We start from the raw sequence: 22677 nt of genomic DNA, 5'->3' as shown, positions 1-22677 counted from the left end.
TTAAAATAACTCTCCCTAAACTAATTTATAGATTTAATGCAATCCCGAACGAAATCCCATCAGGATTTGTCCGTAGATACAGATGAAGTGATCATAAAATCTAAATGTAAAAACAAAGAAACTAGAATAGTCAAAATAATTTTGGAAAAGAATGACGCTGAAGGACTCCTATGACCCAATTTTAAGGCCCATTATAAAGCTACAGAAATCAATCAAAACTATGAGATGCCATTACATACGTAACTGAATGGCTAAAAAATTTTTCTCACTTTACTGAGATATCACTGACATATAAACATCATGTTAAGTGTAAGGTTTACAATGTGATGATTTGATATACGTCTACATTGCGAAATGATTATCACAATAAGGTCAGCTGGCAAATCCATCACCTCATATGGTTATATGTGTAGTGAGAACACTTAAGATCTACTCACTCAGCAGCCAGCTCTCAAGAATACAATACAGTACTGTTAACTAAAATCACCAGGCTATACATTAGATTCCCCCCCAACTTACCCATCTTACAACTGAAGTTTTTACCTTTTGACCAACATCTCCCCTGGCAAACACCAATCTACTCTCTCCTTCTATGGGTTCTACTTTTTTAGATTCCACACACAGTTACGGTGAGATCATATAGTACTTGCCTTTTCTCTTTTTGACCTAATTCATTAGCACAGTGCCCTCAAGGTTCATGAATTTTTTTTTAATGTGACAATACCAAGTGTTAACGAAGATGCAGAACTGGAACTCTCACACATTGCTAGTGAGAATGCAAAATGGTACAGCCACTTTAGGAGACAATTTGACAAGTAAGTACAAAGTTAAACATACATCTATCACATGACCCAGCAATCTCACTCCTAAGTATCTGCCCTAAAGAAGTGAAAACTTATGTTCATACCAAAACCTATATACATACATACCAAAAACTACCGTTTATATAGCAGCATTATTCATAATCAATTAAAACTGGAAACAATTCAAATATCCTTCAACAGGTAAATGGATAAACTGTGGTACACCTATACAATGGAATTCTACTTATCAATATAAAGGAATAAAACTATTGATATAGCATGAATGAATCTCAAAGGTACTATTATGCTGAGTAAAAGAAGCCAATCTTCAAAAGACCACATAGTGTATACATTTGTCAAAAATCACCAAACACCTAAAAATAGTAATAGAATATATGTAAATTTTACCTTGAAGTTTATTTTATTTTTAAATTTTATTTATTCATTTTGAGAGAGAGCTCATGCACACGTGCGAACAGGGGAGGAACAGAAAGAGAGGGAGAGAGAGAATCCCAAGCAGGTTCCGTGCTGTGAGCACAGAGCCCAAAGCGGGGCTCAATCCCAGGAACCATGAGATCATGACCTGAGCCTAAAGCAAGAGTCCGCCACTTAACCAACTGAGCCATCCATGGGCACCCTCGAAGTTTAATTTTTAAGAGAGGCTATATAAAAGTAAAAAACAGTAACAACGTGTTTTAGGGTTTGTAACATATATAGAATGAAAATGTATGACAATTATTCAAAAGACAAGAATGGGTGAGATGGAAGTACATTCTTGTTAAAGTCCATACTATGCATGACATAAGGAAAATATATTTGAAGGTAGACTGTGACAAGTTGCAGTTAAAATTACAGAAATTACTAGAACTGATAAGTATAATAATCAAGCTATAATGTCAATTGTATTCCTATACATGAGCAATGAATAATTGGAATTTGAAAGTTTAAAAAATACCACTTATAGGGGTGACTGAGTGGCTCAGTCAGTTGAGCGTCCGACTTCAGCTCAGGTCATGATTTCATGGTTTGTGGGTTCGAGCCCCGCGTCGGGCTCTGTGCTGACAGCTCAGAGCCTGGAGCCTGCTTCGGATTCTGTGTCTCCCTCTCTCTCAATGCCCCTCCCCCGCTCATGCTCATGCTCGTGCGCGCTCTCTCTCTCTCTCTCTCAAAAATACATAAACATTGAAAAAAATTTTTTTAATACCACTTATATTACTCCCCAAAAATGAAGTACTTAGGTATAAATCTAACAAAAATGTATATGACTTGTGTGTGGAAAACAACAAAACACTGATGAAAGAAACCAAAGAACACCAAAACAATCAGAGAAATATACCATGTTCACAAAATAGGAAATGTTATTAATATCAATTCTCCCTCATTTATATAGATTCAATGCAGTCCCAATCAAAATCTCAGCATGCTCCTTTGCACATATTGACAAAGTGATCTAAAGGTTATGTGCAGAGGGGGAAATGGGTGACGGGCATTGAGGAGGGCACTTATTGGGATGAGCACAGAGTGTTGTATGTAAGTGATGAACCACGGGAGTCTAGCCCAAAAACCAAGAGCACACTTTACACACTGTATGTTAGCCAATTTGACAAAAAATTATATTTTAAAAATAAAAAATAAAAATTTTGATATAGGAAATTAGCTTTAAAAAAATAAAGGTGATGTGCAAAAAAAGGAACTAGAATTTCAAAAAACAATTTTGAAAAAGAACAAAGTCAGAGGATTCCTATTATCTGATTTCAAGACAATATAATAAGCTGTAGCTTGACCACTAGTCAAGACAGTGTGGTATTGAGGAAAGGAGAAACATATAGATGAGTGGAACAAAACAGACAATCGAGAAACAGAACCATGCCAATACAGTCAACTGTTTTTGGACAAGGTGCAAAGGCAATTCAACAGAGAAAGGACTGTCTTCAACAAATGGTGGTGGAAAAACTGAAAGCCCATATGCAAAACAACAATAACAAAACCTCAATACACACTTCATGAGGCAAAATAAAGACATATTCATATCTATGAATACAGCCAGCCCACATAAAAAAAAGAAAATAATCTCAAAAGAAAGGTAAAGGATGCAGGAAGAAATGACAAGCAAACAAAATCTTAAACATGTGGGTGACAACTTCAACAGTAATATTTTATGTTTAAAACATATACAGAATTAATATGTACAACAATGATAGAATAAAGGAGGGGTGAAGGGTAAAGTTTCTATGAATCTTGCATTGCCCAAGAAAAGGGAAAATATACCACTCAGACTTTAATAAATAAAAAATACATGCCATAATCCCCTAAAGCAGCTGTTTTCAAAGTGGTTCACAGACAAATGGATGTCTCCTAAACCCTTTCCGGAGGTCTGCTGAGTCAAAGTTATTTTCATTGTTAATACTAAGATGTTATTTCGCTTTTTAACTCTGCTGACATTTATACTGATGATGCAAAATTAATGGTTAGTAAAACTGCTGGCAACTTAGCAGGAGTTAAGCCAGAGGCACCAAACTGAACCAGACATCGTCATTATCTTGACTACCAAGCACGTATAGTTTTTTTCTTGTTAATGTCAGTTTCACTTAAGAATATCCTTGATGTGGGGCGCCTGGGTGGCTCAGTCGGTTGAGCGTCATGATCAGCTCAGGTCATGATCTCACGGTTCGTGGGTTCGAGCTCTGCATCAGGCTCTGTAATGACAGCTCAGAGCCTGGAGCCTGCTTCAGATTCTGTGTCTCCCTCTCTGCCCCTCCCCTGCTCATGCTCTCTGTCTCTGTCTCTCTTTCTCCCTCTCTCAAGAATAAACATTTTTAAAATTTTAAAGAATATCCTTGATTAAACAGTAAAAATCATTTTATTAAATGTCAACCCTTTAGTACACAGTTTTAATAACATGTGTGGCAACATGGGAACTTCATTTAAAGCATTTCTGCTCCATACGGAGGTGCAATGGTTGTATTGAGGGAAAGCATACGTGAGGTTTTCAGTTGTAAACAGAACTAGTCTCTTTTCACACAACACCATTTTTCTTCAAAAGAATGACTAACGGGGCGCCTGGGTGGCTCAGTTAGTTAAGGGTCAGAGTCCTGATTTCGGCTCAGGTCATGATCTCACAGTTCTTGGGATCCAGCCCCAAGTCAGGCTCTGCACTGACAGTGGAACCTGCTTGGGATTCTCTCTCTCCTCTCTCTCTGTCCCTCCCAACTCACTTGCTCGTTCTCTCTCTCTCTCTCTCAAAACAAATAAACAAAAAAAGGAGAAGAATGACTAACAAACTATGCTTACTCAAACTTAAGTACTTGGAAGACATTTTCTTAAAAATGAATGAAATGAGCCTGTCATTTCAAGAAAAGCAAGTAGCAGTAATCTGATGCCAATGATCAAACTTGAGATGTCAAGCAGAAATCAGAAAGTTAGAAAACTTATATCTACCTCCACTGTGAGCTTGACAGCTTCCCAAAATTTAAAGGTTTTTCCGATGAGATTGGTGATGGTATTAATGAATGTAATTTTTTGGCACTGTAGAATACTGTCTCTTGACATTGGAATAACTGGTATTACTCTCCTGTTCCTTCCTTCATGCTTGCCTAACGGCCCCAAACCATCATGTTACTACTTTGTTTCTCCAATCCTTAAAAACATTGTTTGCTACTATTCAAAGGTTACGGTATCTTTTCAGTATCTATAAAACCTGAAACAAATCCTCAGTGACACACCCTCATCTTTGGAAAGAAAGAAAAAGAACCCTGTGTACCATCATCAACTCACTGCTGCTCCCAAAGCCTATCAGAGTATCAACAAATCATGAAAGGTTACAAAAAAACAATATATAGTAATCATTTGTGACATATTCTAAATAATATGTCACTATGAGTAGGTCCACAAAACCCATTCTCTTTTATGGACAAATCAGACCTTGGGTTAACTAGTTCTTCTACTTCTAAAACCTTTGATAAAGGTGAAATGTCAGATGTCTGTATTAGCAACAACACAATTATGGTAAATATCCTAGTGATGAAATAAATCTAAAGTGAGAGAACTGCAAAAAGAGAAGGATGCCACAGCTTTGAGATTTCTTCAGTATAGGGACTCTTAGCTGGACATGTCCCTATTGAAAAGGCAGGGAGAGTATGCTGCCCATAAAAATTACAAAGATATTGGTTCCTATTTGGGATAGGTATGTGTGTTCCAACCAGATGCGGTAGGATGAACAAAAGATGACCTTATATGGCAAAATATGTGATCAAGTTAAGGGTCTTGAGAGGAGGTGCTGCTCCTGGATTATCTGGGTGGACCCTAAATGCAATCACATGTATCCTTTTGTAAGAGAGGCAGGAGTAAAGGTTTTCAGAGAGACACACAGAGGGGACAGAGATGTGAAGACCAGCCACCAGAAGCTGAAAAGAAGCAAAGAAGTGATTCTTCGCTAGAGCTTCCAGAGAATACTGCCCTGCAGTCCTGTCGCCCTTGATTTCAGGCTCCTGGCCTGTAGAACTGTGAGAATAAATTTCGGTTGTTCTAAACCACCCAGTTTGTGGCAATTTGTCACAGCAACCACAGGAAACTAGTATGACAGAGTAGTTCTGTGCCCACTTATGTGAGTCTCATTCTCCTACCTGAGCTGTCACTTCGTGAACCAAAAACTAACCCCTACACAAAACTGCAAGGATTCTCGTGGAAGAGGAATGCCTGTCACTGCTCTGCTGGCATGCCTTTTCCTGTCCAATATCCTTCTATGTCAATCTGACATCAAGTGTGACTTAATCAGGTCTTACTTGTCTGAATGACTTTTGAGCCTAAGGCTCCCCAGTGGGCACTGCAGCTACTAATGGTATTTATAACACCAAAGTATCCAAACAGTTTACCCTTTTTAATGCCAGAGTTAAGTGCAGTGGATAAAAGTGTGGGCTCTGGAACCTTGGCTAGGTAGGTTTTGAATTTTAGCTTTGTTTTGTGTGGCCTTGGGTAAGACACTTCATCTCCCTGTGCTCTGTAAAACATGGATATTTTATAGCAACTACCTCATAGGATTACTGCAAGGATTAAATGAGTTAATACCACAGTTTAAGATACCAAGCAAAAATCCGAATTTTGGAAAACTTCTATCTACCACCACTGTGAACTTTATGAATCGTAGTTCATGATTTGCATCTTTGTCACAAACCACCTGTTTCACTAAGATTTTAAAGTTAATTACTGTTTGGCTGTACCTCATATACTCATATAGTTTTTAATTACGGTTATATCCCTTTCTCATTCCTGATGTTTTATATATATGCTCCTTCTGCCCTCTCCCTAAGCTTTACTAGAGGTACATATATTTTGCTCTTTCCAAAATCAAGTGTTGGATTCTTTATGAAGAGGTTTTAAATGCTGTACCACAAGTCACTTAGAATAGGACGTGTGTGCATATGATATTCGATACGTAACATCATCCTCTTTGCATGCCATTATGTTTTATTAAATGAAAGAGCTGGCTTTCCAGGATTGTGCACAGTCCCAGAAAAGGCCAAGTATTAGGTACATTATCATGGAGGGGGAAAGATGGAGAACTAGTTGCCTATACAGGAATCACAGACAGTGCAAGGCCTTGCACGATGCAGTGTCACCAACCATCCTTACCAAATCCTTGCTTCCTCCCAACAGTTCCCTAGACAGATCACTTTTTCTTATCTCCGTGCATTGTGACAAAGATTCTCTCCTTAAGCAGACTCAACTCAGGTTGCTCTGAGGGCATTTTCAACCAGGCCTCAACATTTTGGACTTCTGTGTTTCTCTCTGCATTGTCCAATATCCAAGAATGGACAATATCCATTGTCCACTGTCCAAGAATCCTGCTAAACTCGTTTGGCCAGAATCCACCCCCCCCCCCCGCCCCCACCATCCTGCCACCCCACAGGTGATGTCTGATCACTCTAGCCTGACTTGGGCAACGTACTCTCTCCCTGCTCCCTGGGTATAATTCATTTCCCCATACTATATTCAGAGTCGAACCCAATCTCTCTCTCCCAATTCATGACCCCACTGCAGTGGTCCCTATACCTTTTGCAAAAGCCTCCCTTAAATAAAGCCTGCCTTATCATCTATAACAAATATCATGAATAATTTTCTCCTCAATATTTGGTTTATAAGGTCTACTATGACAAAATAATTCTTTTTTCCTAACTTATCTGTATAGGACCTACTCTGTCCTAGAATTCTGTCATACACAAAATCAGATGCTCTAAGTCACCACTCCTCCCTCCGCCCCTCCCCACACATATGCCTCTGATCACTTCTCTCTCTGGCCAGGATTAACTCTCATTCGTGTATCTATCCCCAGGTTACACGCCAGGGTTGTCACTCTAAATCATCAGATTTCCCATAACTGGCTTAGGCTATCTACTAGTCATTTCACCAAACTGACACATGTAAGAATGAGAAGAAACTGACTTTTTCCTATGAAGGTAACATCAAATAATGAAAAGTTTGAGCCAACATGCATTTCTCAGACCTGAGGGATATAATTTTTCAGACAGACTAAGGCCATTACCATGATTTTTTAGAATACCAGGTAAAGATACAATCCTGAAAGTTGTGGGAGGAAGAATGGAATATTAAAAAAAAAAAAAAAAAAAAAACCAATTACACAAAAAATGGCTCACCCCAAACACAGAAAGCTAAAAGGCAAAGAAACTGGTATCAAAATTGGTGAAAAATTATTTCCAACATCACGTGATCTTCTATAGCAGATAAACTCTCAATCAAGAAGCAGAAGAACAAAGAGAAACAAGGCATCTAAGAAACACAGCTGCAACACAAAGGTGAAGACTTGCTTCTTCCAAAGATGATAAAAGGCCAAATGATACAGGAGGAGAGAAGAGGGCACCAGGAATGATTTATGAGGAAATTATCCAGACTGATAATCAGACAATGTATCTGAAAAACAGGAAAAAGTATTCAGAAGCAACTGATAGTTGTTTGGCAAGAATTAGTGACAGGAACCCATGGCAAACAATAAAAGTTATTAAAACTTAAAAACAATTAAAAGCAATCAGCATTAGGAAAACACTTTTAAGTAAATATACATCATAATATACTTCTTGGCTTAACAATAAGGTAAAAGTTGTTTTATTAATTTAACCCAAAGCTGTTATACTGGAAGGACAGAGAAAAAGAAAAAGATGATTAAAACAATACAACTTTATCCTCCATACTAGAAAGCCAACAGAATGTAAATGGGGGAAAGGGTGAGGGAATGACAAAAACAGCATTATAAGCATATTATTTAGAAAGATGCAAGTAAATCCCCAAAAGTAACAGTGAAGTTTTGAAGGTGGTATCTCACAGGACAGTGAAGGACTGCTGTTTTCCACTATACTTCTTCTAGAACCACTTGTTTTTTGTTTTAATTTTTTTAACTGTGTACCTGTATTTTCTTAACTGAAAAAAAAAGAAAAGAAGCAATACATGGGTAAGATATGCAAACAAGGGGCTTAAAAAATACAAGTGAACATTGGAGGGCGGGGGAGCTATGGGACTAAACGAAGTAAGTAGGTTAAAAAAAAAAAAAAGCCAGTTAAGTAAGAGGAAAATCAGGAAACCCTTGGTGTGTCAAAGAAACTGAAAGAAGAAACCAGTCTACTGTGATGAATGTCGCTGAAAGGTGAAGTGAGATATAAGTAAAATAAAAGGAGCCTGACATGTAAATGTCATAGGATATAAGTAGCAACAGCAAAAGGCTACCTAGAGCAAGAAGGACCACTAGTCTAAAACAGCAATGATCTAAAAGCTACCATCAGAATATACAGGCAAACTTCTCATTTTGAGACAAATCAGCATCCATTTCTTGCTCTGCCTGGGAGCATCCATTTCTTGGCTCCCAGGTATTAAAGCAAAACAGTAATACTGGATAAATTCCTGTCTTAACACAAAGGTAGCTTGTTCTCTATTCTGTTTTATACAACCTACTGGGTATTTGATGGGATTGAAACTCTCATACCTGGGAAAAAAGAACAGACCTAACAAGTGGATTCTGATTCAAGAGAAGATTAATAACTATCTTCATCTCCTGTGCTTGGATTCCTTTTCTTCAACCCAACGCTAGCTTTAGGAGTTTGATAGCTAAGAAGAGAAAACTAGGTGACATGAAGTCACTGTGGGAAAAAGTTTTTAAGACCTCCTGTCCAGGGGCACCTGGGTGGCTTAGCCAGTTAAGCGGTTAAGCCCGACTCTTGATATCGGCTCAGGTCACGATCTTGCAGTCGTGAGATGGACACCGGAGCTGGGATCCTCACTGAGAGGAGCCTGCTTGGGATTCTCTCCCCCCACCTCTGTGCTTCCCCTGCTCATGTACGAGCTTGCACATGCTCTCTCAAAAACAAATAAATAAACTTAAAAAAAAAAACAAAACAAAACAAAAACATCCCCCCCCCCAACTAAAAGAACACCAAATAAAACCAATCTTAACAGGATTTTTGTAGACACTTGCATTGTATCTTTTTTATAATTTTTTAATACTTTAATGTGGTTAAAAAAAAAAACACATAACATTAAATTTGCAATCTTAGCCTTTTGTAAGTGTAGTGTTAAGTACTGTATATTCACGTAGTTGTGCTGAAATTCTAAACGCTTACCACTCCCCTTCCCCCATCCCACCTCTGGCAACCACCTTTCTACTTTCTGTTTCTGTTATTTTGCCTAGTTCAGATACTTCATATGAGTGGAATCCTATGGTATTTGTCCTTTTGTGATCAGCTTATTCCATTTAGCCTAAGGCCTTCAAGGTTTACCCATGCTGTAGCATGTGACAGGATTTTCTTCTTTAAGGCTGTGTGATATTCCACTGTGAGCATATACTGTATCTTCTTTATCAATTCATCCACTAATGGACATTTGGGTTACTTCCACCTTTTACCTGTGAATAATGTTGCAATAAACATGAGTGTGCAAATATTTCTTCCAATTCTTTTGGATATATACCTAGAAGTGGGATCACTGGATAAGATGAATTTTTTATGTGTCATCTGGTTATAAAGCAGAGAACCAAAACTCAAAATGGAAAAACAAAACAAAAAACTGTGTCTCAGCTAAGAAAATATCTGAAGATAAATGCTTAAAGAAGAAAGAAAAAAAAAAAAGGAAAAAAGGGGTGGTTTGAGAGCATGGCCAGGTTAAAGACAGTACAAAATAAATGTTCTACGTATATAGCCCCACCAGTGCCAAAAAATGGTATTGCCTCTCTTGAAAAATAAGCTCGCAATTAAATTTAAACACATGCTTAACCATCTGATCCAACCATACCATTCCTGAGTATTCATCCGGGAGAAATGAAGACCCACGTTCCCTCAAAAACTTGTACGTGAATGTTTATAGCAGCTCTACCCATAATTGCCAAAAAGTTGGGAACAACCCAAGTGTTCTTCAACAGGTAAATGGATAAACTGTCGTATATGCATGCAGTAGAACACCACGCCGCACAAAAAAGGTGAACTATCAATACACGTAAGAACTTGGATGAATTTCAAGGACATTATGCTGAGTAAAAAGTTAGTCTCAAGAGGTTATATATTGTATGGTTCCATGTATATGACATTCTCAAAATGACAAAACTATAGTCATGGAAAGTAATTAGCAGTTGCCAGGGATTATGGGTTGGGGAAGGGTGTCATCACAAAGGAATAGCATAAACTCTGTATTCCCAAGGGTGGTAGGGGTTACACCAATCAACACATGTCTTAAAAATTTATAGAACAGTAAACCAAAAGAAAAAAGTCCATCTGACTACATGGTAATTTCTAAATTAAATAAATAACACTAAAGAACCATTTCAGGGCTCTGGAAAATGACATACAACAAACTTAAAGTATTATTCAAGAAAAACCAATAAACTACAAGAAAAACAGTGGGATTCTGCAGTATTCACCTGGGTACTCAAAAGATCCTGGCCCATCAAGGTCCTTGGGATAGTAATTCTACCAGGGCAGTCAGAGAAAGCTGTGAAAATAGCTGCTCAAATGACAAAGGGGGCTGGCCTGACTCGAAACTGCATGCATAAAACAATAGCCATCTCAATGCTGAACAACTGAGGGGAGGAAAGCCAACATCACAGCTGTCTGAAGCTGAAGGTGCAATACTGGTAGGGGCAATCATAAAATCAGCCAGAAATTTTACTGGGTGACCTGAGGAATGAGACAGCCATAGTAGACCTTGATAAGCTCCCACATATTCCTGGGAATTTGGGAAGCTGTACAGACATTCAGGAGAGAGAAGAGAGATCTCTAGCTGTCCACCCAGACCTTCGCTCAAGCAGAGGGTATGAACTTGAAATCTGATCTCTGAATGTGGTCCCAACAGACACACAGACATTTCAAGTAAAGGATACCTTATTGGACCAAGGTGTTTAAACACAACTTCTTATTTATCACTGGTGATCATTAAACTATACTTGACCCAGAGGTGACTTCTAGGAAGCCAAACTTAAAAAAATAAAACCAAAAACTAAGGAAAAGAACAACTGAGCACAGACCTCAGTGGTCATACACTACAGACAAAAGAGATCATAGAATTAATCTAGGCAAGTCACTAAACAAATAAACAGCAACTGATCTTGGAGGTTGACAGGGGTCAGAATCCAGAGTTGCTACAATGTTATTACTGAAAATGTACAATTCTCAACAAAAATTTATGAGACATGCAAAGAAACAGACTTTTAAAAAAGGCTGGGGAACTATAAAGGAGATTAAAGCGACAAGACACATAATACAAAACGCGATCTGGATTTTAAAAATATCAACTATGGGACACTACGGGAAAAATGAGAAAATTTTAATATAGGCTATATATTAATTAAATAACAGTATTATGAACATTAAATTTCCCAAAAGTGAGAACTATACTGTGGATATTTTGGGCAATGCACTTGTTCTTAGGAAATCCATGCTGGAGTATTCAGGTAACTTTCAAGTGATTCAGTAAAACATGAAGAAAAATAGCACACACACAAATGTGGCAAAATGTTAACAACTGGTGAATCTAAGTGAAGGAAATTACAGATACTGATTGCACTATCCTTTCAGCTTTTCTGATTTGGTATTTCCACCCACCCCCCACCAAAAAAAAAAATTAAGAAAAAACTGGAAACAAATATCCAACCATAGAACAATCCAACAATCAGTGGACTGATTAAATAATTCCAGCACCTCCACTCTAGTTAAGCATTCTAGAATGGCTGAAAAGAATGAAACAGTAATATATTTTTGATACTGACAAAGCCTCTGAAGCCATTTTAAAAGGCAAGTTATTGAACACTGCATACATTTTTGAAAAAGCAAATACAACCAAACATGTACAGAAGCACCAGGACAAAGATAAATAGAAACTGGTAACAGTAGAGGGACAGGGGAAAGCTTTTAGTTTGTATTACATTATTGCTTTCCTCACTATTTGCATTGTCTACACATATGCATACACTACCTTTTTATTTTAATGTCAATAGTTATCTGGGGGTTAGTCTGAAGGTATGTTTCATTTTTTTTCTTCGTCAGACTTAGAGGACAAAAATGAGGAAACTAAGAAAGGGGGAACATAGATAAAGGGAATTCAACAAGCCTCAGATTCTCTTTTCAGTAACTGAATACTTTGAAATACTTGTTCTTTTCTTCCAATAATAAATGTTTAAGGTTACTTTACTATAAATTTTAATAAAAACTCAGCGGGACTTTTTTTTTTTCTTTGAAAGGAGATGCGGCAAGGGAGGCGTACTCCTGAGTTTAAATCCTTCCATTCTGGAATTTACAACAGCAGTTCACCATTGACAGCTGTATATGCCTGGGTGTGCCTACATTCTCTCATCTAAACTTCACAACCACCCTATGAGAGAGTACAGCTTCTAGTATCCCCTTGTTTGAGGAAAGTGTGTCACTGAGAGACGAAGTAACCTACCTGAGGTCACACAGGTAATGAGCAGCTGAACAAGACCAGGCTGAACTCCACAGCACCTCAGGATGACTTCAAATAAGATAACAAGTAACACACTAAGCAGTTTCAGACTGCAAGCCACAACCAAATGGAAATCAACTAAGTAGATTAAGATCAGATTTTTTTTTAATGAAATAAATATTAGAATGGGTCATAAGTTGTAAAAATAAACATTTCATAAAATTTGTGTTTATTATAGGACTGTGCATAGATGCTGAACTGCAATGTAAAATCCATCATGATGGATCACGGTAAAAACATTTTTTTAAATGCTGTTTTATTATGTTCCAGTGCACAGTGACCACTGTTAAATTCCATAAGCATTTGGGGCACCTGGGTGGCTCAGTCCATTGAGTGTGTGACTCTTGATCGCGGCTTAGGTCATGATCTCACGGTTCTTGAGTTCGAGCCCCAGAGCCTGCTTGGAATGATCTCTCTCCTCTCTGCCCACCCCTTCTTGCTTGCTCTGTCTCTCAAAATAAATAAACTTAAAAAAAAATTCCATGAGCACCTGTATCCTCACATTTTTCTCCTAAAGTACACTTAACAGCTGAGAAATTTAGGGATCTTAGAGATATAAACATTACATACATAAATTATTTCTGAAGTCTCACGTCCTAACTTTAAAGTTCATATAAATTTTAGGTTGTTTCCCTAAGTTATTTTAACATAAAAACTCGTTGTCTAGCCCCAAAGTCCTAAGTAAAACTGACATTCCTGGGAGATATTTAAGTTTGATAAGCATCTACTTCCTCCTCCATCCACTATCAGGACTCTAGGTTGAGCAGAGCTGGAACTGGTTACTGTTATTTGGTTCATCTACCCCCAGAAATGCAATAAATTTTAAATCACAAAGCTCTACCTTTCTGTGGTGTTCATGCTGGGTGATATCAACGGTTTCTCCAAACCTCAATGTACGTATTTACAAAATATTCCTGTTTGATCAGAGATTTAAATCATAAAAACTTCTCTTACAAACCCCCTCCCCCAACAAAGACAAGAAGCTGAAAAGAAAATCCTGAGCAAAGGGCATGAATGGACCAAAGAGGAATTACTAGACAATAAACATAGGGAAAATATATTGAATCTCATTAATAGTGAAATATTCAGTTTAAACTCTGAAATACGCTTTTTACCAATAAGACAGGGAAAAAAGTTAAGCTCAGTATTATCTAGGCTATTTTTTTTAATGTTCATTTATTGGGGGGGGGGGGGGCGCAAAGAGAGAGGGACAGAGAATCTCACACAGGCTCCATGCTATCAGCACAGAGCCTGACACAGGGCTTAAACCTACAAACCATGAGATCATGACCTGAGCCAAAATTGAGAGTTGGGCGCTTAACCAACTGAGCCACCCAGGCGCCCCTATCTAGGCTATTAAAAAAAAACTTTTTTTAATGTTTATTTATTTTTGAGAGAGAGAGAGAGAGAGCATGCACACCGGTGGGGGAAATGCGAGGTGGGGGGGCGGGGAGGAACAAGAGGATCCGAAGTGGACTCTGTGCTGACAGCAGAGAGCTCGACACGGGGCTTGAACCCATGAACCCTGAGATCATGAACTGAGCCCAAGTCAGAGGCTTAACTAACTGACTGAGCCACCCAGGCGCCCTTGGGCTATTTTAAAAAGACACTGAAGACACTTCAAATGTAAGCAATCTTTTCTGAGACATTTTAAATGTTTTCCACTTGACCCAGCAATTTTGCACATCTAGATATTTACCCTATGCACAACTGTATAAAAATATATACAAAGGGGACGCCTGGGTGGCTCAGTCGGTTAAGCGTCCGACTTCACTTCAGGTCATGATCTCACAGTCTGTGAGTTCGAGCCCAGAATTGGGCTCTATGCTGACAGCTCGGAGCCTGGAGCCTACTTTGGATTCTGTGTGTGTGTGTGTGTGTGTGTGTGTGTGTGTGTGTGTCTGCCCCTTCCACACTCGCACTCGTCTCTATCTCTCAAAAATAAACATTAAATATATATGTGTGTATACACACACACACACACACACACACACACAAAGATGTTCACTACAAAACCAGAAACACAAATTCTCATCAATACGGAATTAATTAAATTACAGTACAGCTACACTGGAGATACCAAACAGCCACTTTTATTTATTTATTTTTTTAATATATGAAATATATTGTCAAATTGGTTTCCATACAACACCCAGTGCTCATCCTAAAAGATGCCCTCTTCAATACCCATCACCTACCCTCCCCTCCCTCCCACCCCCCCATCAACCCTCAGTTTGTTCTCAGTTTTTAAGAGTCTCTTATGCTTTGTCTCTCTCCCACTCTAACCTCTTTTTTTTTTTTCTTCCCCTCCCCCATTGGTTTCTGTTAACTTTCTCAGGATCCACATAAGAGTGAAAACATATGGTATCTGTCTTTCTCTGTATGGCTTATTTCACTTAGCATCACACTCTCCAGTTCCATCCACGTGGCTACAAAGGGCCATATTTCATTCTTTCTCATTGCCACGTAGTACTCCATTGTGTATATAAGCCACAATTTCTTTATCCATTCATCAGTTGATGGACATTTAGGCTCTTTCCACATTTTGGCTATTGTTGAGAGTCCAAACAGCCACTTTTAAATACAGGAAGGCTTGGGGCGCCTGGGTGGCGCAGTCGGTTAAGCGTCCGACTTCAGCCAGGTCACGATCTCACGGTCCGTGAGTTCGAGCCCCGTGTCGGGCTCTGGGCTGATGGCTCGGAGCCTGGAGCCTGTTCCCGATTCTGTGTCTCCCTCTCTCTCTGTCCCTCCCCCGTTCATGCTCTGTCTCTCTCTGTCCCAAAAATAAAATAAACGTTGAAAAAAAAAATTTAAAAAATAAATAAATAAATAAATAAATAAATAAATAAATACAGGAAGGCTTGAAGGACTGACATGGAAAAATGTCCAAGACATATGACTGTTAAAAAGCAAGTGTCAAAACATTAAATACTGAGGAGCTTTTTTCCGTAAGATGGTGTTAATATATGCAATGGAAAAACCAGTCCAGACTGGAGCAAGTTAGAAGGCTTACAGAAGAGGTATCCTTAGTAAAATAAAAACTGACCAAGTTCTTCACACATCTTGACATCCTGAGAACATGATTTAGACAACTGATGAAGAATCAGAGGGTGATGGCAAATCAGTGATAAGCACACAGAAAAATAATCAGAAATAAAATTATTAAATTCATGAGAAAGTACTGCAGAGAAACATAATTACATGACCCAGCCATTACTAGAGTTTACACAGTCACAAATCAAACATCAAATACTGAGGTTAATAATACAAGTATAAAGAGTACAGTAGGACACTGAGAAAAAAAGAAAGATAAATCTTCACCTTCCGTAGTGGAAAATAAAAAATGCTTAAACCTGGAAAAATCAAGACAACCCAAGCATATCACTTACAGTCATGAAGGTAAATATGATCAGAAGAGGTAAAACTTAGGAAAAGAAAATAGAGGGAGCTAGGGGATACAATTTTTATGAAAAATTTTTAAGTTTTCGTTTTTTAAGTTTATTAATTCTGAGAGAGAGAGATAGAGAATAAGCAGGACAGGAGCAGAGAGAGAGGGAGAGAGAGAATCCCAAGCAGGTACTGTCAGTGCAGAGCCCAAAGCGGGGTTCTAATTCATGAACTGCGAGATCAGGACCTGAGCTGAGTCAGAAGCTTAACCGAATGAGCCACCCAGATGCCCTGAAATTTTATTGTAATTTTATGTGTATAATACCGTGTTAAATTTTAAAGAAAAGGTTAATTGCAAATCACAGAAAAAGAAACTAATGGCCAGTAAACCATGGGGCAGGGGGCAGCCTCTTTCATGAGGTTCAATATTCAATAATATAGCTTCTGTTATGAGCTAGACACTAAGTGCTATTTATATATTAATTCGTTTAATTACAGCAGCCCTTGATCAAGGTACTGTTGTTCTCCCATTTTACTGATAGGAAAACAAATATAATGATCTAACCATGGTCAAACTGCTAACAAATGGCAAAGTCAGGATTACAACCAGAGAGGCTGCCTCCAGAGTCCATATGCTTAATCACTATTCTAGACTAACTAAAAACATGTTAGGTTGGGAAGAAGTAACTAGGGAATGTTCATCAAATTTCCCTTAATACTGGCTTACAAAGTGGTCTGAGTACAAACTGACAAATTTCAATGCAGAAAAAAATGTATCTATCAAAAATACAAATGCATGCATATGTACGTATGTGCATATTGCTAGTGTATGTGTGTGCATGCGTGTATTATCCACCCTCTTTTACCAGAGCAATTCTAAGAATTATTCCTACAAATAAACACACACATTGTATAAAATAACATATATACAAGATTTTTTGTACCAGCAAAATACTGAAAACCATCTAAATAAATACACATCAAAAGTAATCAGCAGACTTACTAAAAATATGAATCCTTAAATGCACTTAAATACCCCATGAAGATTAAATACATCTTATTTAGACATTATGACAACATCCTTGATCATTTAATAATGACGCATCTCTGAAGACATTCAGAAGTGGATCACTAAAGTCCTGTCATTAAGTCTACATTGGTTCACTGGTGAGTCAGAGAATTCATTAGTATTACTGGTTTTGAAAAATGCTAAAAGAGAGACAAACTTTATTTACTCTAGAACATCCTTACTGCATATGGTCCACAGAACCTTTTTGTTGTGAAAGCAATTAAAACCTATTGGGACAACACTGTTCCATGTAATGGAGGTGGAAAGCCCTGGACTAAAGCATGCATTAACTATAAATAAATGTATGGCCTCAAAACTAGAAATATTTGTATTTGCACTGAGGATACTGATTATATATGGTACCTGACCTAAATCTTTTCTTTCACTCCTACATCATTCCTTACTCCCTTTCATGGTACATTACTCCATATATCTTACATAGCACCCATATTTAAAACAAAAAGTCTATAGGACATTCCTGGGATAAAGGTAAATTAAGAATTATTCTTCATCAAGAAGTATTATACGGAAGCAGATTTAAAATAAACACAAAATCACAACTACAAATTTATTTAGGATTTCTGCTGCTAGCAAAAATGGAATAAAATGACCAGATTTACCCTGCCACCACATTAACTAATAAACCAAGAAAAATATACAAAACAATGTTTTTAGACACTGGACAACAAGCAATAAGGGCAGTGGTCCCTGAGAGAGAAGAAACAAATGAGGTAACCCCTATGACTGCCCTCAGCTTCCCACCTGGAAGGAGTTGTCATGCAATGTCAAAGGTAGGGGAATGCAGGTAAAGTGCAGTCCCTCAGACACAAAAAGAAGCAGGAAATGAGAGAGGAGAGAGCTGTAGACAGAGCACTCCTGAGACTTACACAGCCCACCTCCTCCTTCAGTCCTCAGATGAGTAACAATGAGTGCATGAAGGTAAAGAACCACCTGAAATAAACAAGTGGAAAAATCCACCTAACTCAAACAGTGCCAAAAATAGTTGCTATTCCCACAAGTCAGAGTGGAAAAACTTCATAATACCAGGAGCATCCAGAAGAATCCCCAGAAAGATACAGTAGCTCAGTAGGGGGGGCAAAAGTAGCCCAAGACTGTTAAGGGAGAAGAGAGCAACCTTTAAAAAAGCAAGCCTCAAAATGACCAAACTATTTCTAATTAGCTTAATTTCATCCCAAAACAAAGTTCAAAAATATTTTAAAAGAAAATAGTTCTATCCAGAAACCAGTAAGATAAAGTTCACACTGTCTAGCATCCAATCAAAAGTTACCAGGCATGGACACAATCGAGAAACTATGACCCATAAAGAGAAAGCCATTCAAATGAAAAATTAATCAAGAGTTATACAAGTTACAGCATTAAAACTGTATTTCGTAAGTTCAAGAAAGTAGAGAAAATCATGAACATGTTAAGGAAAAACAGAGAAGATATAAAAAAAGACAAGTGAAAATTACAATGTGTAACGTAAAAAACATACTGAATGCAATTAAGAGCAGATTAAATTCTGCAGGAGAAAAAAACCAGTTAACTTCAAGCCTGATATACACGTAATTGGAATGCAGTTAGGAGAGGAAACAGAAAACTGTATGAAGACAGAAGAGTAGAAAACTTCCTAAATTTGATGAAAACTATAAACCTACATGTCCAAGGAGCTCAACAAACCTCAAGCACAAGAAATGGTGTAAACATACATACACATGTGCGCACACGCGCGACACACACACACACACACACACACACACACACACACAGAGTTAAGACCTAACCAGGTTGCTTAACACCAGCAATAAAATCTTAAAAACAGCCAAGAGAGGGGGAGCAGGGATGCCTCTCTTCCTGTAGAAGAAAAAGATAAGAATGACAGTAAGCTTCATCTCAAAAACAATGTAAGGTAGAGAACAGCAGAGCAACATCTTTATAAAACACTGAAAGAAAAAAAGCCAATCTGGAATTCTATACCAAACCAAAATATCTTTCAAAAAGAAAGGTGAAATATAAATTTTTGCAGACAGACAAAGGCTGAAAGAATTAATTACCAGCAAATCCGCGCTACAAGAAATGTTAAAAGTCCTTCAGGCAGTAGGAAAGTAACACAAGATAAAAATCTAGCTCTATACAAATGAAGGAACAACAGAAATCGTAAACATGTAAATATAACTTTTTCATATTTATTTAAATCTCCTAGGGGCACTTCAGTGGCTCAGTCGGTTAAGCATCCGACTTTGTCTCAAGTCATGATCTCATGTTTCGGGAGTTTGAGCCCTGCGTCGGGCTCTGTGCTGACAGCTCAGAGCCTGGAGCCTGCTTCAAATTCTGTGTCTCCCTCTCTCTGCCCAACCCCTGCTCACTGGCTCATGCTTTCTCTCTCTGCGCTCTCTCTCTCTCTCTCAAAAAGAAATAAACGTTAAATAAATATCCTTAAATGATAATTGCTTAAAGCAAAAATAATAACTTACTGTGGAATTGATAACAAATGTATTAGTGAAATGAATGACAAAGTCCAGAAGAAGTAAAATGGTAATGTACTATAGTAAGTTTCTTACAGTATCTAAGAAAAGGTAGCGTTACTTGAAAGTAGACTGTGATAATGAAACATGTATACTATAAATCCTAAAGTAACTACTTAAAAAAAATTTTGAACAGGGGCACCTGGATGGTTCAGTAGGTTAAGTATCCAACTTCCTCTCTGGTCACGTCGCCATCTGAGGGTTCAAGCCCTGCATCAGGCTCTGTGCTGACAGCTCAGAGTCTGGAGCCTCTTCAGATTCTGTGTCTCCCTCTCTCTGCCCCTCCCCACTCATGCTCACTCTCACACGCGCGCTTTCTCTCTCTCTCTCAAAAATAAATAAACATTGGGGAAAAAAATTTTTTTAATTTGAACAAGTAGGATACCTAATAGTTTAAAATAAAGTAGGCAAAAAAGTTTTTTAAAAAAACTCATGAAAACTACTCCACTAGTCCTATGAAAGGTAGAAACACAGTAGGAAAAAGAGAACAAAAAACAGAATAGAAAACACACAAGATGACAGACCAAATCTAAACATAACAGTAATCACACGAAATGCAAATGGTCAAGACACCCCAATTAAAGACAGGGATCAGCTGCCAGTTACAGAACAAAAGGGCATAAACTTTGCTTACTACTCCCCTACAAACACAAATACCTGAAAACATATTCAACAGACAGTAATAAAAGAAAGCTCAAAGGCAGGGATCTCAGGACTTGAAGAAAGGCATCACAGTGAGTCCCCAGGTTTTCATTTTATGTCCCCTATACCATGGACTGGACACTAGAGAAACCTGCCACCTACAACCAACAGACATGAAAAGAAAGCAGAGTAGGAAGGAAGGAAAGAAACCACAACCAATGCAAAAGCAGACCAATCCAACCTTAGCAGTAGGTAGAAAGCCCCAGTTCACTCTAGGCCTCTCCTTCCCCACTATAATCACACAGCAGGGAGCCTGATCCATCGCCAGAGGCAACAACAGTAAAGTCCAAAGCCAACCCAACTTGTGCTCCTCAACTAAGACATCAACAGATGATCTGATCCACATGCGGCAGCAGATTTGTATCTAGAATATATAAAGAACTTTCAAAAGTCAACATTTAGTAATTACTCCATTTAGGGGCGCCTGGGGTGGCTCAGTCAGTTAAGCGTCCAACTCTTGGATTTCAGCTCAGGTCATGATCTCACAGTCACTGAGATCAAGCCCCACAATCGGGGCTCCATGCTGGGCGTGGAGCCTGCTTAAGATTCTCTCTCCCTCTCCTTCTGCCTCTCCCCCCTAAAAAAATTCACTCAAATGAGAAAATGGACAAAAGACAGGAAAAGACACTTTACCAAAGAGAATCTACAGATGGCAAATAAGTACATGAAAAAATAGTCAACTTCATTCACTATGAGAGAAATGCACTCAAACCACAATGAGTTATTACTATACACACCTATCAAAATGACTAAAACGATAGTGAGAACACCCAGTGCTGGAGAGGATGCACAGAAATTGGATCACTCATACATAGCTGGTAGGAATGTAAATTGGCATAGACACTCTAGAAAAGTTTGGCTGTCCCTTTAAAATCTAAAAAAGACTCACCATACAACCCAGCAATTACACTGTTGGATATTTATCTCAGAGAAATGAACATTTATTTTCATGCAGAAATGGGCATGCAGATGTTCAGAGCAGTTTATTGGCTAAAAGCTGGAAACTAACCAATGTTCTTCTAGAAGTGAATGGTTAAACAAATTGTGGTATATCCAAATCATGGAATACTACTTAGAATAAAAAGGAACAGACTAATAATATACACAACTATCTGGATGAACTGCAAACAAATTAAACCAATCTCAAAAGGATGCATACTACATGATTCCATTTATAAAACACTCATGAAATAACAATTACAGAGATGGAGAACAAATTAATGATTCCCAGGAATTTGGGATGGAAGAAGCTGGTGTAGTTATAGAGGTAGCACAAGGGAGCCTTGTCTTCATAATGGATTTAAGTATCTTGGTTGTGGTTACACAGAACACATGATTAAATTGCAGAGCTACACACACGCACGCACACACACAAACACACAAGTACATATATATCTGGTGAAATGTGAATAAGCTCTACATATTATACTATCACCAATTCCCTGTCAATTTTCCTTTCATTGTCAATTTCCTCAAGTGGTACTTATAGTTAAGCAAGATGTTAACATTGGGGGATGTTGGGTGATGGGTACACACAGGACCCCCTTGTATATTTCTTTGTAACTTCCTATAAAGCTATTATTTCAAAATTTAAAATTTGAGAAAAAAAAATTTTTAAAAGGCAGAAATCATCAGCTGCATATAAAAGCAAGACCCAACTACATGCTATCTATAAGAAATTTTCTTTTAATATAAAGGCACAAAAAAAAATTGAAAAAAAAAAAAAAAAGCAAAAGAAAGAAAGAAACAAAACAGGGTGCCTGAGTGGTTCAGTCAGTTGAGCATCCAACTTCAGCTCAGATCGTGATCTGGCAGCTGGTGAGTTCGAGCCCCACGCTGGGGTCTGTGCTGACAGCTCGGAGCCTGCAGCCTGCTTCAGATTCTGTCTCCATCTTTCTCTGCCCCTCCCTGGCTTGTGCTCTCCCTCTCAAATATAAATAAACATTAAAAAAAATTAAATATAAAGGCACAGATAGGTTAAAACTAAAAAGATGGGAAAAAGATACACCATGCTAACGCTAATCAAAAGAACACCAGAGCTTCAATATTAAAATTAAAGTGGATTTCAGAGCAAAAACTGTGAGACCAGGAATAAAGAGGTCATTTTGCAACAATAAAAGAATCAATCCATCAGGAGGCTATAACAATCCTAAATATTTATCCACTTAATAAAAGAGCTTCAAAATATATTAACCAAAGATGACAG

The 22677-nt window shown here is 38.0% G+C and overlaps 1 protein-coding gene across 10 annotated transcripts in view; it reads right to left on the bottom strand.

The window, feature by feature from the left end:
* KDM6A (lysine demethylase 6A) overlaps window positions 1-22677 on the bottom strand; it is a 206335-nt gene that overhangs the window by 149174 nt on the left and 34484 nt on the right. Inside the window, exon 1 of one of the 10 annotated variants that reach the window (XM_049644573.1) lies at window positions 9581-15378. The exons of the other annotated variants lie outside the window; for them this stretch is intronic. Coding sequence (XP_049500530.1) covers window positions 9581-9643 — 63 coding nt within the window. The 5' untranslated portion in view covers window positions 9644-15378. Of the gene's footprint in view, window positions 1-9580; window positions 15379-22677 lie in introns of those variants that run through there. 10 annotated transcript variants of the gene reach the window in all.

This window comes from Panthera uncia, chromosome X (assembly GCF_023721935.1).
Source record: "Panthera uncia isolate 11264 chromosome X, Puncia_PCG_1.0, whole genome shotgun sequence".
NCBI lineage: Eukaryota > Metazoa > Chordata > Mammalia > Carnivora > Felidae > Panthera > Panthera uncia.
The sequence above is the reverse complement of the archived record's forward strand: the minus strand, read 5'-3'. Positions and strand labels throughout refer to the sequence as shown.